Source organism: Corvus hawaiiensis, chromosome 30 (assembly GCF_020740725.1).
Source record: "Corvus hawaiiensis isolate bCorHaw1 chromosome 30, bCorHaw1.pri.cur, whole genome shotgun sequence".
NCBI classification, from domain to species: domain Eukaryota; kingdom Metazoa; phylum Chordata; class Aves; order Passeriformes; family Corvidae; genus Corvus; species Corvus hawaiiensis.
In genome coordinates, this window is record NC_063242.1 from 141,614 (window position 1) to 156,341 (window position 14,728).

Below are 14,728 nucleotides of genomic sequence, written 5' to 3' on the forward strand. Positions count from 1 at the left end.
TGTGTACAAAGTTATAATCCATTACATACAGCATTAATGTGTTTTTAACAGATATAAAAAATTAGCTATAAAGCTAATAATAATAAAAAATAGCTTGAAATAACAACAGTTTGCAAAACCTCAGGAAAGCAAATAGCAACACATTTAATTGCATTTCTTTTTGTACTATATTACTGTAGAAACTATAAAGAGTAAAATGTCCCTATGATCTTCTGAAAGAAAAATGCAAAGTGCCTGTTTATGAAGGCAAAGAACTTGAATTCCAAGCACAAGGAGTTTTTTGCAACCTTGTCTTACAGAATGAACTGCTAGATAGGCCAATGAAACACAACATCGACCATGGTAAAAAACAAGGGAGCTTTTCCTAAAAAAGTATAGGCCATAATTAATGGAATATCTCTACAAAAACCCTTTTTTTAATACGTTTGGACCTCCAACAGCAAAACAAATGCAAAAATCCTTACATCACACTCCTTTGCCATTAGAGAAGCCACAGAATTATCTTTTGCAATTTCTTATGCTCACATTGAAGGAACTAACTAAAGTTAAAAAAATTATTAATCTGTTTTCTACAACATTCCTTGCTAACACATTGCAGAACATGACAAACATAATTGAAGTAATCTGCATAGCAGTTCTGTCCCTGTGAAAGGTATTGTATCACCAAACATGCCCAGCTGTGGTTATTCTCTGCAGTGATGGGAACAGTTCATATCTGCCAAACTTCAGAAAATGGGGAGCTGTTCATACTCATGCCTATACAAAATGACTGGTTTAGGGCCACAGGTTATCTTTAGATAAAAGCAGATTTCTCTTATCCGTAAGTTGGAAGGGAACTAGAAAAGTTAAGGGAAAACTAAATGCTGCATAAAGCCTGTGGAAAATGAAATAAAGAGCCCATCTGTCTTTCTAGAAACACAGTAAGTTTTAAATAAAGCCAGTGGTACAGAAGTACATATCACTTAGGCTGTTTCATTCACTCCTGTTTCCCAGTAATGCATAAACCCTTCAGATTTTTATAACTTCGTGTAATCAGAAACTCCGTGTAATTGTGGGTGCTAATGTCTTACCGTACCTCTTAAGGAAAACAAATAATAAATTAAGAGTTTCACCTCATTTGAAAGCTCTTGGGATCTACAGGTCTTTAAGTAGGGAGTAAACAAAGCCAAGCTGGATGAGTTCCCCATTTTTAAACTTACAGGCTTAAGACCCTGCATATTTCAAATATTGTCTCCTCTTTGCAGGCAGCAGTTCTGCAAGCAGCCAGCAAAGGTTTAACTCAGTACTGTCACAAAATGTCTACTGTAAGAATAAGGTGAGGAGCAGCTTATTTGACTTGTTTCGTCTCATAATTGTGCAGGGGAACAGCCCATGAGTTTTTGTGAACCTGCAATTGGGGGGGGGGGGGTGTGTGTGTCATAAAATTATCCTTTATTTACAAAAAAAAACCCAACACCCCACATCACCAAAAAAACTCTTTCAAGGGACTATTTATTCTCATAGATATTTAGACCAAAAGATAAGAAGAAATTCTAACTTGCTAGATTCTTTGTTGCAATGGTAAGAACCTATATAGTTTAAACTACTTGTACTACTAATTTGAATTTAGTGAGACCTACTTTTTCCACAGACCTATTCCAAGTGCACCGAGAACATGTTTATGCAAACAGAAGAGGGTATAACACAAGCATAAGAGAAACAGTCTCAAAAATATTAGAAGTGAATAAAATTAGCCCAGTTACCTTTCCTCCTGACCAAAAGTGCAAGCTCTCTTGTGTGAGATTCTCTGCTGGCTTTTATGAACATGACCACCTGGTCATGCGTGTGCTCTGAGATATCTCGGCCATTAATTAATACTATCTGATCACCTTCATTCAGCTTTGGTATGCATTTATCAGCCTGTTTCAAGACCAAAGAAACACATTAATGTCATCGCATCCAGCTGTGCAAGCAGGAACGTATAAGGATATTAAGTACATCATGTAAGCAAAGTCTTCACAGTTCTCCTGACAAAGTTTCATATTCTGTATCAGAAGATCTATCAAAGGATTCAGCTCTAAAGCTCGCATGCCTCAAAGGCTCTCCATGACGATAAGGAACAGTTCGAACAGCATATTGATAGCTATAAAAGGAATTCACGTTAATCAAACAGCCATCATCAGATTGCTCTCAAAGATCTGTATTTCAGACTCCAAGCCTCAACAACCTCTGAATTTCTGGAAAAAGAGTTTTGAGCATATAAAATAATTCAGTCCATTTTTATGCAGTGAATACTAAGAAGTCCAAATATGATTTTCATGAACATGATTTAAGTAACATGACATTCCCCAGGCATGCACTTTTTAAATTTCAAAGAAATCCATACACATGTCATATCTTTGTTATTTTGTAGATTCTTGTTTATATTTAGATTAACTGCTGGACTCCAGGGTTTGTTTGGCTATTTTTCTGCCACACACCTCAGTATGCTTAGTCCTATGTCCAGCACAAAGCAATTAAAGCTATGGCCAGGATATGATGATGATGCTACAAAGATGACTAAGGGACTAGAGCAGCTCTTGCATGAAGGAAGGCTCAGAGAGCTGGGAGTATTTAGCATAGAGAAGAAAAGGCTCAAGGGGATCTTGCAATGTACATAAATATTTGAGGGCAAGGCACAGAGAAGATGAAGCCAAGCTCTCAGTGGTGCCAGTGACAGGATCAGAAGCCAAGGGCTCAAACTGAAACACAGGTGGCTCCATATGAACATCAGGAAACAGTTCTGCTGCTATGGTGACTGAACACTCCAGCAGGCTGCCTGGAGATACTGTGGAATCTCCCACCTTGGAGCACTCAAAAGCCATTTGGATATGGTCCTGGGCAACTGACTCTAGGTGACTCTTGAGCGGAGGGGGGTGGACGAGATGATGTCCAGGTCTCTTCCAACCTTCTGTGATTCTCTAATAGGAATGTGCAGGATTCTACAACCTTTGAGTGTAAAGTAATGTAACAATTTTATTTCCATTGCTATCCTAATTTTATTTTGTCTAGGAAGTCTTCAGCTACACAAGAGTGATATACTTCTATAAACTTCATTTATTTATTGTATGAATGAGACACAGACCTTTACTGCTTTTATTGTTTCATAAGTGTTCCCTGTATTTCCTTAACAGCCAGCACAGGTTCCCTGAGCTTTATTCATTCAATATAATTAGCCCTACCAAACAACTATCACCAAACCCTGAGTGTGAACAAGACATTAAAATTAGATCCAATCCTGATTATGCCTTGCACTGATGGCTCCTAACATATTGATATTACCAAATAATAAATAAGAGGTGGAAAGGAGATATGATAATGAAAAAAATCAACAAGAAGTAAAATGTATAATTAAAAAAAAAATCAGGCAAGAATATGAAGAAAATAAATTGGGAGTCATTTGTGTCAGAGAACAAAGTAAAAGGAAAGAAAACTTAAGACCTGTCTTAGTGCCACAAAACAGACAAAGAAGAAGAGAAAGAAGCAAGAGAAAAGAAAGATGCATGCAGGAGGAAAACATCTCATGCAGAAAAGCTGACTAAAAATTTAAAGAAGAAATAGTTTTTCCCAACTTTTTCCATAGAAATAAGGAAAAAAAATAATGAAGGATAGGGAAGATTGAAAATGAATCATAAGAAATGTAAACAGAAAAAGAATGGGAATTAGGAACAGCCATGATGTTCTTCAGCACTGATTTAACTAGGTATACACAGCTCCCTAAGAACACCCTTGCCATAATATTGTACAATTTACAAAGGGAAGACTGAAGAATGTAACTATGAATGACCGTATAATTTAATCTCTCTCAAATAATATTAAGTTATTCCCTCTGAAATACAAATATGTGAAAAGATAGGTGATCTAAAGACCATATCAGGGCCGTGTAGGAGAGTCAAAATGTCAAGAAGAACTTGGAATGGTTTCCGAGCTCCTGTATTTGTCTATATTTTCGATTTCTTGGCCGGCTGCGATTAGTATTTATTTCAGATGGAGACTAATATCTTTGCTCAAACAAACTTTGTAAATCACGTGATGTGTTAATGACTCGGCTTTCTTATTTGAATCACCTAACTATATAAAATATATCTCAAAGGAGAATTAATTCCTCCTATGCAAACATAATTTGTAGATTTTTCAGACACTGAGCTTTTCCAGACAATTAATTATGTCAAAGCCTCCCTGTCCTATTGATACACCCAATGTGTCATTTTATGCTAATCACCTTCTATTGCTCCAAGAAGCATGCATGCTTTTTTTCTCATTAAAAGCTCTATTAAATAAAACCATAATGACCTCTTTAGCACTTGAGGACATTTTCACTGTTTGTAAAAAAAAAAATCAGTATAGGACTTCTTAATTAAGAAAAAAACCAAAACAGCAAAACCAAACAGATGCAATAAATGGTTATTCCTTCACTAAAATGTGCTCTCACAACAATTTTTGGCTAGTCTGTCCTACAATTTTCCCAGCATACTACATTGCAGCTTTACTAGAGAGGGTTTTTAAAAAGAACTTTAGGATGTGTAAAGGAAAATACTGCCTTATTTTGGGGAGTAGATTTGTTTCCCCTCCTATACAAGAAATGCACATCATTTTGTAGGAAAGTGGGAGAAAGGTGACCTACAAACCTGAGAAATAATCTGAGCAAATAGTATTACCAAATAGCAGCGCTGAAGACAATTTACAGGGTAATGAGTGAATCTAGAGCAAGTTAAAATAGTAGCAATGAAGGCAAGGAATAACTGAGCTAAAATAATATAAAAATGCATTCCATAGATGGTTAGATTTGAACTTGGAAATATCAGCCACATTTCATCAAACAGTAAAGAAATGGAGAAATTTCGTTTATGGAAAGCAGTATAATCAATGTTCATACTGCTATTATCTAAAAATAAGTATATTTTTTTCCTCTTGCTATAACATGACATGATTTCCCTAACACTGCTACTGAGTGTTATATTGGAAAATTGTTTCAAATTTTTTCTGTGATCCTGGTAACTTGCTCATTTCATGGTGTACTAGCTTAGAGAGCTACTTGGTCACTCTTGTCCATGCCTATGACACCAAAGGGAGACACTTCAATTAAGTGTTTAAAGTTAGAAGTCCAGTCCTTTTCCAATCCAAGAGAAAAAAATACAGATCAATACTTTCCAGAAGACCATCTGAATCTGCCAAAGGAAACAACTGCTTCTGGAGAAACATCTTTCATTCTCTGGTTGGGGAATGAGCCTGTTTGCCCTATATAATTTCAGAATCTCAAATCACTCTTAAAATATTTGCTAGGTTGACCATGAAATGTCTTAAGGACTGTTTTATTTTCAATTCCTACACTTAAGTTATAATTATAATTTTGTAGCAAACTTTTATTCAAATAATTATTATAGTTCATAAAGGAGTACTATGAACTGTGTAAGTCTGGCCAAAAATCATAAATGTGACCAAAAAATCACTTCTCAAGTGTCATGGGTTAGCAAAGCATAGTCCTGGAAGTGATGTTCTTGCAAAGGGGTGCTTACAGCTCCTCTGTGACCTAACAGAACCTATCAGCCGGCCAGGTTGAATATGGACAATTCTTTGAGCCACTTAAAATTGTAACCGCCTCTGTGATCCACACTTAAGAATAGGAAACTCCGAGGCAGAGCCTCTCTGTCTCGTTTCCGGTGCTGGGACAGGTGGCTGCGGGCCCCGTGCGGGGGCCAGCGGGCCCGGCCAGGCTCTGCTCAGGCCAGGCCAGGCTGGGCCACGGCCATCCTGGAGCCGATGGGCCCTGTTCCACCTGTGGAACATTCCCCCGCCCCCCCCCCCCCCCCAGCCCCCCAGCCCTGCTATGTGCAGCCGGAGCAGCTCGGCTCCCCCGCTCCAGTGCAGCCAAGATTCAGCTAAATCGGCACCGCTGTCCGGCAGAGGTCAGGTGACCAACAGCGATAAGCGTCATTCCAGCTGCAAGGCCTAGGTGAAATTAACCCTTTTAGTGCTATGAAGAGCTGAAAACCTGAGGGAAGAGAAAGAGGAGATGCTTAAAGCTGAAATTCTGTTGTAAAGCTATGATGCATCAGAGTACCTGTTGTAATTTCATGAAGATATGGGGGGTGGAGAGTTCAACTTGTACTTGTGAGCAAAAGCACCTGCGCTGAGATAGGCAGATGCTGATGCAGCTGTAATTTCATGAGAAGTTTGAACAGGGAGAGATGGACCAGATGAGGACTTTTGCTCCAAATGGGAAAGGAGAAAACCTCAGTTCCTAGAGATGCTCCCAGAGATAGTCCTAAAGATGAAGATGAGGAAGACCCTTTGCTCCCAGGGAAGGAGAAGGGCTTCTGTTCTTAGAGATGAAATGCTCCCAGAGATGGGTGAAGAGAACTTTTGTTTCTGAATGGCTCAACCTTAAAATTGTACCCCAAAAAACTTCAAGAGTGGACCCTCGAAAGCAGTTGTGGGAAAAGCTGCAAGTCGGGGGAAGGGACTCACATGCAAGCAGAGAACCAACCCCGGGCGGCTGTCTCGTTGTGATAATGTGTTCATAGCATGAGCAAGAGAGACTCCTCTTCCTAAATGGACTGAACAAGGTTATTATGGAAGTGATAAACAGACTGAACATCTCAAGGGTTGTCTTTTTACATTGTCAGTGGGAGAAGGGAGAAAGGTGGGGGGGGAGGAGAAGAGTTCTGAAGGTGTGGTATGATTTTTTTTTTTCTCCTTTTAGGTCTGTTAATAAACTTCTTTATATTCTTTCAAGTTTAGCACCTGCTTTGCGTTTTTCCTAATTCTTATCTCACAGAAGGTAAACAGCAATGAGTATTTTGGACCAAACCACTACATCAAGCAATTTGTTTTAGCTTGATTTGCATAACGAAATTTAGATATCAGTCCTGTGACTGCTTATCAAATTTCAGAAGAGTCAGAAGATTCAGAGTGACTGTATTTTTAGGATTAAGTCAGTAATATTTCCTAACAAGTCTGCACTGAAATTATTTTATGAGAGTTAGGAAATATAGTTCGGAAAAAGGCAAGTGAAAAAAATCTGATTTAACTATGTCTTAATTATTTAGAAAAAAGTTAAAAAAGATTTTATGTTCCTATTAGTATTTCACAATTCAATGGAAGAATTAAATGACTCTACTGATTCTTATAAACATTTCACCTAGTCTATAAGTATTTCCATAAGCAAAAAATATATGGCAAAACAGGAACAGAGTAAACATATGCTCCCTCTCTATGCTCCCTCTCTCCCACCAAGTACTCTCCCATTCTATAAATAATTTTAGCCCTAAGGATTTCTTCAGACTACTGTGGCTTGAATAGTCAATAACAACAGGTTTTCTCCCCCAAGTATTTGTCCTTTCCTGACCACATACAAAATTGTTTTAACCACAGCATCCTTTGTCAAGGAGTTTCACAGGTCTACTACTATCTTCTGCACAAAGAACTACTTCACCAAACATGAAGAACCTGACCTTCACAAACTTAATTCAGTAGCCTATATTTCTGCTGGAATTCCCTTTTCACAGTGCTCCTAATCTTGCGGATCCCTACAACAACTCCCTCAAACCAGCTATTTTTTCTAGGGTGCAGGGACCCAAATTATTTACTTCTTCAGTAAAAGGTGTTCCTTATCCTCAGTCCTTGCCCTTCACCAAGAATTTTGCAGTTCAGGATGCACTTTTTGAGATGACAGGAGAACACAAATATACTTTCTACTTGTATCTTGTTTGGCTAACACTTCCAGATCTTTTAATCTCTGGTTAAAATGACTGGTTAAACCAATACCTAAAGAGAATAGCTCTGCTGCTATCTCATACTGGTTATAGGTGTGCAAATTTCTACGTGTACAGACCTTTGAGAGGTGGAAGGAGTAACAATGGAAGGGATTAAAGGCCTCAAAAATTTACTTACAGGTGATCCTGGAGTTATTCTTGATACCACCAGTGGCATTTTCTGATCTACTCCACCCTAGAGGAATGGCAAGTAAACAGCAACCATAAATACATCATTAAGCATAAGCAGCATTTAAAACGAGTAATCACTTCTTGTTCTTTCTATATAAATTTTTTATGCTGCGTCATCATAGACAGGGTTGGTAGGACTGAATTTTCATCAGTAAACAGAGAATTAGGGGGTGGGTTGTGGTGTCTTTAAGTGTACCAATTTCCAGTAAACTAGATTGGGTGTCTTTTTCTGGCCATACATTTTAATAGGCAATAAACAGATAAAATGAAACATTTATTGTAACCTTGTGCTTGAAGCAAGCCTTAACACTTGAACTTACAAGGCAGAGTCTTCTTAGATGTTGTGACAAGTGCGCAAGGAATCTGGTAGGATCAAAGTACCAAACAACTGTACTTCCTTACTTTCTTTGCATCACATTCTATTGCTGCCCCACCAATAAATAGCCAAGGGGAAAAGATCAAACTCTGCTCTAATTTTGATATTATGGCTAATCTACAATACTCTGCTTAAATGGAAATTCAGTGAGGTAATCTAAAACATTTACAATACTCAATTATCAATAGTAATTTTCATTTTCTTCATATATTAATTTTCAACTTTCCACTGTGATTTCGAATGGATAAAATTAAACTATTTAAATTGTTTTATAATACAGAGGTCCAATTTTTCAAAAGCTTATGCCTTTAATTAGGCTTTTGAGTTCATATTTCAGCAGCCAAATAGGCAGTGTGCCTTGGATATATGCCATGCCCATAATATATGCAACTGAAAACCAGAGAACTATTAGATGCTTATTTCTGTAAGTTTTGCTTTAACACTTAAGGATTAGGCTGCCACTTCAAAAAACTCTCAGTCCATAAGAAATTCCTGTAAAATACAGTGTTTTCTCCAAATCATTATATTAAAACATAAAAATAAACATGAACTTAAAGCACTTTATAGATAAAAGCATTTAAAAATAACTAAAAGACAGCTGGTTTACCTTTAGATTAAATCCAAACTTCCCTTCTTCATCTGGTATGATACGCACCAAAAGTAAATCTCCCTCAATTAGATCATTCTGCAATATACAGAAAAAGAAAGCAAGTCTTCAAATTTTTAAAATAAAGTATCAGCAAATTAGAAAACAGTGCATCCAAATTTAGATGTGCTGAACAAAAATACTCTATATAAATCCGCCTTTAAAATAGGAAGTGGATATGGTTGTAGAATATACCTATGGTAGTAGCCTTTTAAACAGTAAAAATAGCAACATACATCTCAGCAAACATGTTTTATGGTTGCTGTGTCATAACATTGTTACTCTCATCTTAGCTTTCCTTCCCAATTTATAAATGCTATTAAAGATTCAGCCTGTTGTCATTAAAAGCTTAGGTGAAGCACAAGTAGAATTGATTCTACTCTAAGAACTGTGAAGTAACTATTTTTTCCCCTCATTTTTCTCCTTTAAATAGGTGTGTTTTTTGCAACAGGTCCACAAGGTAGAAGAATTAAAATGCATCAGCAGCTAATGGACATGTTGGAAATGATATAACTTTTCTAATTAATTTTAATTAGTTGTTTTAATTGATTTTAAGGGCCTACTTTTAGCCAGAACCCCTCTGGAGCAAGCTGGGGAAGAATGATCCACTACCATAAGGTTAGCAGGGAGCAGCTGCTCTCCAGCCAGGTCAGAACTTAAAAGGATGATGTTTAGTCATCCTTAAGAGATGCATGGGATAAAGCAGAGTTGTGTCTGCTATTCAGACATATAGCAACTTGAGTTAGCTGATCTTTATCCTTGGAAGAAACAAGATTTAATCATGTAAGGATTTCTATTTCACTAGGAACTTTCCCTGACGCTTGTGGAATGCTGGACACTTCAGAAATCAATCCAGTTGGCAAGCTTGTTTATCATACCGTATCTCACAGCCTTGGATAAATGCAAGTAGTAACACAAGATCTGATCTCATCACTGCCTAAAATATGCCCATCTTGAAATACAGCCACCACTTCTGTGCATTCTTAAACCACAGCTCAAAGTCACACTCACTACTAGTTCCGACTTTAAAAGCACACAACTGAACATACCTTATCGCAGTAGTACTGACTGGAATCTTCCGTCAAGCTACTTTTTGCAACGTTGTCATATGTTTCTAAGAACTGCTTATCCACCCCTTCCAATGGGTAAGAGCCAGAAATGCTGCCAACGCCATTGGGAGACTGAGCCAAGGCTTTAGGTGAGAGACGGGTCAGACAACTCCGCGTCGGACTGTTTCCCAATACATTCCTTTATTGAAGAAGGATAAATATTACTAAGGTATGTTATCCAGATTTTTAAACTAAGAATTAAAAAGAGCAAATTTTAAGAGTTAAAAGATTTAATACCACTTTATAGTGGAAGTGCAGGGAAACAGGATTGGAGTTTAATCTAAGCCTATTATTTGATCAGTGGACATCCGGAAGAATGGACAAAAATTCTGGAATAGCAAAACCATTTTAAGCAAAATATTTGGATGTTAGCAGTGAAAGGCACTGTTGCAGTGCTACAGGAATCCACAGTAACACATGGAGAGAGCAGCAAGGGAAATGCACTTCAGTTGCCAATTCTATCCATGAAACATCTTTTGCTGTGATTCCTTTCTCATTCCTGCAAAGCATTTTTTTTTTTTTTAATTCCTCCCTCTTATGAATGCCATCTCAACCTTAACCCTGTGGGAGAAGGCAGTTTGCAGAAAAGCCATGGTAAATTGTCAGAGAAACAAGAAATGAAGTGACAATGAAAGATTTAACTACAGTTAAAGTATTGTGTTATCGAGGTAGTTATAACCACATGAAAGGACACAGAATTAACTTAGGGTGCAGGTCTGGCGTTCAAGAACTTTAACATTCAATGATAACAAAAGTCAGTAACCAAAAACCTCAAATGCGGGAATTCGCCAAGTTGCCTGATGGTGATCTAGGACTTCACAAACATTCATTTAGCTACATTCCCTCTTATGAAAAGGATGACATGCAGATCTCTAATACAACCAAACTCCTTCCTTAAGTGGACCAAACTCATGGATGCCATACAGACTAACTGCTCCATCCTTATAAATACTACTTAATGTGAAAATATCTGCCTTGGGGAAAGCTCAGGTATAGCAACATCAAATTTTGACAGTGTTAAAGCAGCAGAAGTACATCCCAGTAAACCCTGGCATTAAAAATTGTAAATTCAAACATTTACTTCTGCTTTGGTATTCTTCTATACCTGTGAGCTTTTTTGAACCATTTCCAGCAGCCATTTCTAGCTGTCAATGAAGAAGTAATACTACAACACAAGGACTGTAGCTTAGGCTTTTAACATACAGGACTTGCACTGCAGCAAACTTCAATACTGTGAACACTTATGTCTCGGCCTGTGAAAATCTGATTGGAACAAACACAAATGTCCTCAAAGATGCCAACAAGTAGATGAATTCTTGCCATAATACTTCTGACTTTCAGTTATACTATGTGTACTTGGCAATGACAGCAAGGTGTTTCATGAAATATTTGAGGAATTTTCAGTTACTACAGAAAATATTTTTTCAGTGTTTGGGACATCTTATTCAATCGCACTGTTAATAGTTTCGGAATGCTTTGAAGTAGGGAACTATAATGACACTGTCAAAATCCTGTTTTTATCTGATAGCTTCCAAGACTTTTTATGTTTCCTATGAGGTCAATCTTAAGCAAGGAGGAACACTGTGTATGTATGTACATACATTCTAATAAGCTTTTCAGAACATAGTTCTAAAAAAACCATTTCACTTACAAGTTAAAATTACAGCAAATAATGATTTTTCAATGTAGAAAAGAAATCTAACAATACTAGAAAAATACAATTATATATTTCAGCCAATGTCATCTGGCACTATAAAAAATTACCAGTGGATTATCATCATTAAACTTTTGCAACAATTTCTAACTAACTTTTTTTGTTAATAGTGATGAGGGACCTATTAGAACTTAAGACTTTCCAAATCCTGACCCCAAAACTTACTTTTTTTTCACAAATCTTTACAATCTTCATTAAAAGACTTTTGTGTTTTTTAATCATACAAACCCACTACTTTGAAAAATAAGTTTAAGTTATGTATTTCATTATTTTTCTTAAAGCTAGAGATAGGAGAAAGTGTAAAGAAAACTCACTTTGGTGATTCTTGTTCAGATGACCTGGTAAAAAACACACAAACACAAAAACAACCTTAAATGAACATAAGTAAAATCTACCAAAAACCAAGAACTAAATTCCAATTAAAAAAAAATGAAAGCCTGCATAGAAGACAAAAGGTGTGCTCATAATTAAAGAATACTTAACCCTATGGTGAAAGTCTGAATGAGATAACTAGGGTGTTTATGAAACACTCAACAAAAATCCCAGGGCAACTCTGAACACTCACTTCCACTTTTGACACAAGCCCAACTACAGGCAGCACACATCTGCAACTGCAACCCAAACTATGCAGTTTACAGAGGCAATTAGCCAGACACAGTACATCATTTTAGAAAGTTTTAGGTGTGGATCATGACTACAGATGTCACCAGCTGTATTTTGTAAAAAGTCAAAATGTGGCAAGATCTTTATGTTTAGGTAGCCAGAAATGAGCACAGGTGGCTTCAGAAGCTTGACATTTCCAATGCTTATTCTCATGATGTGAGAACAGAGAAGGTGTTGACAGAAGCATTTGAAACAAAGCATAATGAAAGTGGTTACACCAATGAGAAGAATCTAGAATGGAAAAGAAATCAAAATTTGCAGTATGTAGTATTTTCCAATGCATTCAAGCAGCTTCATCAAAAATCACCTGAAACAGCGAGCTAAATGATATTACATCAATTAAAACAATAGCTGTGCTACTAAGACAAATTTTAAAGCAAAAGTTACAAAAAATGTGCTTGCAAAGCACAGTTTAAGGCAGATGGAATAGCTTTACAAATTCAATTAAGCAGTGACCAAAAATCCTGGAGCAGTGTAAGTCCATTCTAGAAATATACAAATTTGAAGAGGTTCAGTTTCACTGCAGAATTGCTGAATTGCCAAGTTATAGGAGGCAATTCACAGTATACACTTAACTTTTCAACTCATGCTCTCTAAATCATCCTTGATACTAAGAATTATGTACTACATTTCATCAAAATTACAGTAAAAATAGCACCAGTATCAGTCTAGTTAAGTTCCCTTGCATGTAATTTGACAATATGAAGAAATTCTTCTTTGAGAGGCAGAGATGGTAAAGCTTGATCCCTGAAGAATTTTGGAAGTTTGAGTTCTGTGTACTTTTAATACTTTTAAAACATTAAACTTCTTCCCCTTTTATTGCAGTCATACCTAACTTCTGACTCCACTGGCACCCACCCCCACTCACCCACTAATATCTCTGGTTGTTTGTCCACAATCCCCAGAGACTTTTTACCCCCCATGTGTAAGCAGATCCTATGGGAATGTAAACTCATTGCCTGACCAGCCCACATCTAAATGGGACAAACACTGAACTTGTACTTTAATTACTCAGTGAGAGGAGAATGTCAGCTTAAAGTTTTAGGGTTTTTTCCTGCCTAGTCACTGACTTTCACTAATCTTGAGAAACTTTGCATCTTCAAAAACTCATCTCCTACATTACATTTGATTGCATTCTCCAAATAGTCTCAAGTGGAAACAGAAGCAGAGAGGTTGTACAATGACTTAAGCATTATTTCCTTAGGAAGTCACACTAAAAATAAAGAAACATTAAATTTATTCTTGTTAAGCTAATGGATTTCCTTGTGAGGCAAAGAACAATGAATTGTACATCTTTTCTACATTTTGCCACAAAAGAGCTACTTGCTCTATTACCAAATTATTTGCAGAATCAAAATTGCCCTGAGTTACCCACTTCAAGAGTCTTCATCAAAAACTTACAGACATAGAATCATGACGAAAATCAACACAGTGTTCTGATTCTAATATATTATCTCCCCTCTATCTTCCCGAGAGAAAGAGGCAGTTTGAGAAAGAAAAAAACCCAACTTGGGGTTTCATTCATAGACCTTCTGTAAACTTACAGTAATTTTTTTACTATCTCTACCTTTGAAGGCTTGAATGTGGGATATAAATTCTTAGTACTATTTGATGAAGATTTGTTAAATTATTGCACCTTAATTCAAACACATTAGCTCTAAAAGACTAACTGAAAATTCTGTAACCTTTTAAATTGGAAAGAAAGGTGATCAAATATTTGACTGAGAAAAGCAACCAAATTCAGTGTCTAAAAGAATTAATCAGACAGTGCAGCTTTGTCTTCCTAAAGTCCTTGATAGGTCAGCATGCTAAAGCTGCAGAATTTTGCACCGTAACACAGTTAAATAGTATTTCTAACATTTAATTACTCAGCAATATGACAAAATACCTTAACCATAAATAACTAAGTGATATTTTTTTGGCTACACAGTATTTCACAGTTTACTAAGCCATCTTCCTCATTTCACAACATACAAGGACTGTATTTTAAGACAATGAGATAACACTCACCAGACCAGCCATTCAACTTTTTCCTCAAGGAAGAGAGCTCTTCCTTGCAAGGAGATTAAGCTTTCCATTGGTGCAGCAAACAAGCAAACACTTCAAAACTTCAGGTAATTTCTCTTCCTCACTTCACAATATAACTAAATTCATGCCATTTCAATCTTGCACTCAGTACGGGTTGATCTATTGATAATTATCTTTTAAATAGAGGTCTTTGCCCTGAAAAGTCTAACTCTCCTCTTCTGTCAGAAG

The 14,728-nt window shown here is 36.8% G+C and overlaps 1 protein-coding gene across 4 annotated transcripts in view; it reads right to left on the minus strand.

Moving 5' to 3' along the window:
- Positions 1-14,728, minus strand: part of PTPN3 (protein tyrosine phosphatase non-receptor type 3) — a 165,064-nt gene that overhangs the window by 24,513 nt on the left and 125,823 nt on the right. For all 4 annotated transcript variants that reach the window (XM_048289437.1, XM_048289436.1, XM_048289438.1 and 1 more), the window contains 5 exons: positions 12,124-12,147; positions 10,036-10,234; positions 8,948-9,025; positions 7,912-7,968; positions 1,743-1,899 (listed from right to left, as the gene is read on the minus strand). In XM_048289437.1, the coding sequence (XP_048145394.1) occupies positions 1,743-1,899; positions 7,912-7,968; positions 8,948-9,025; positions 10,036-10,234; positions 12,124-12,147 (515 nt within the window). The remainder of the gene's footprint in view (positions 1-1,742; positions 1,900-7,911; positions 7,969-8,947; positions 9,026-10,035; positions 10,235-12,123; positions 12,148-14,728) is intronic.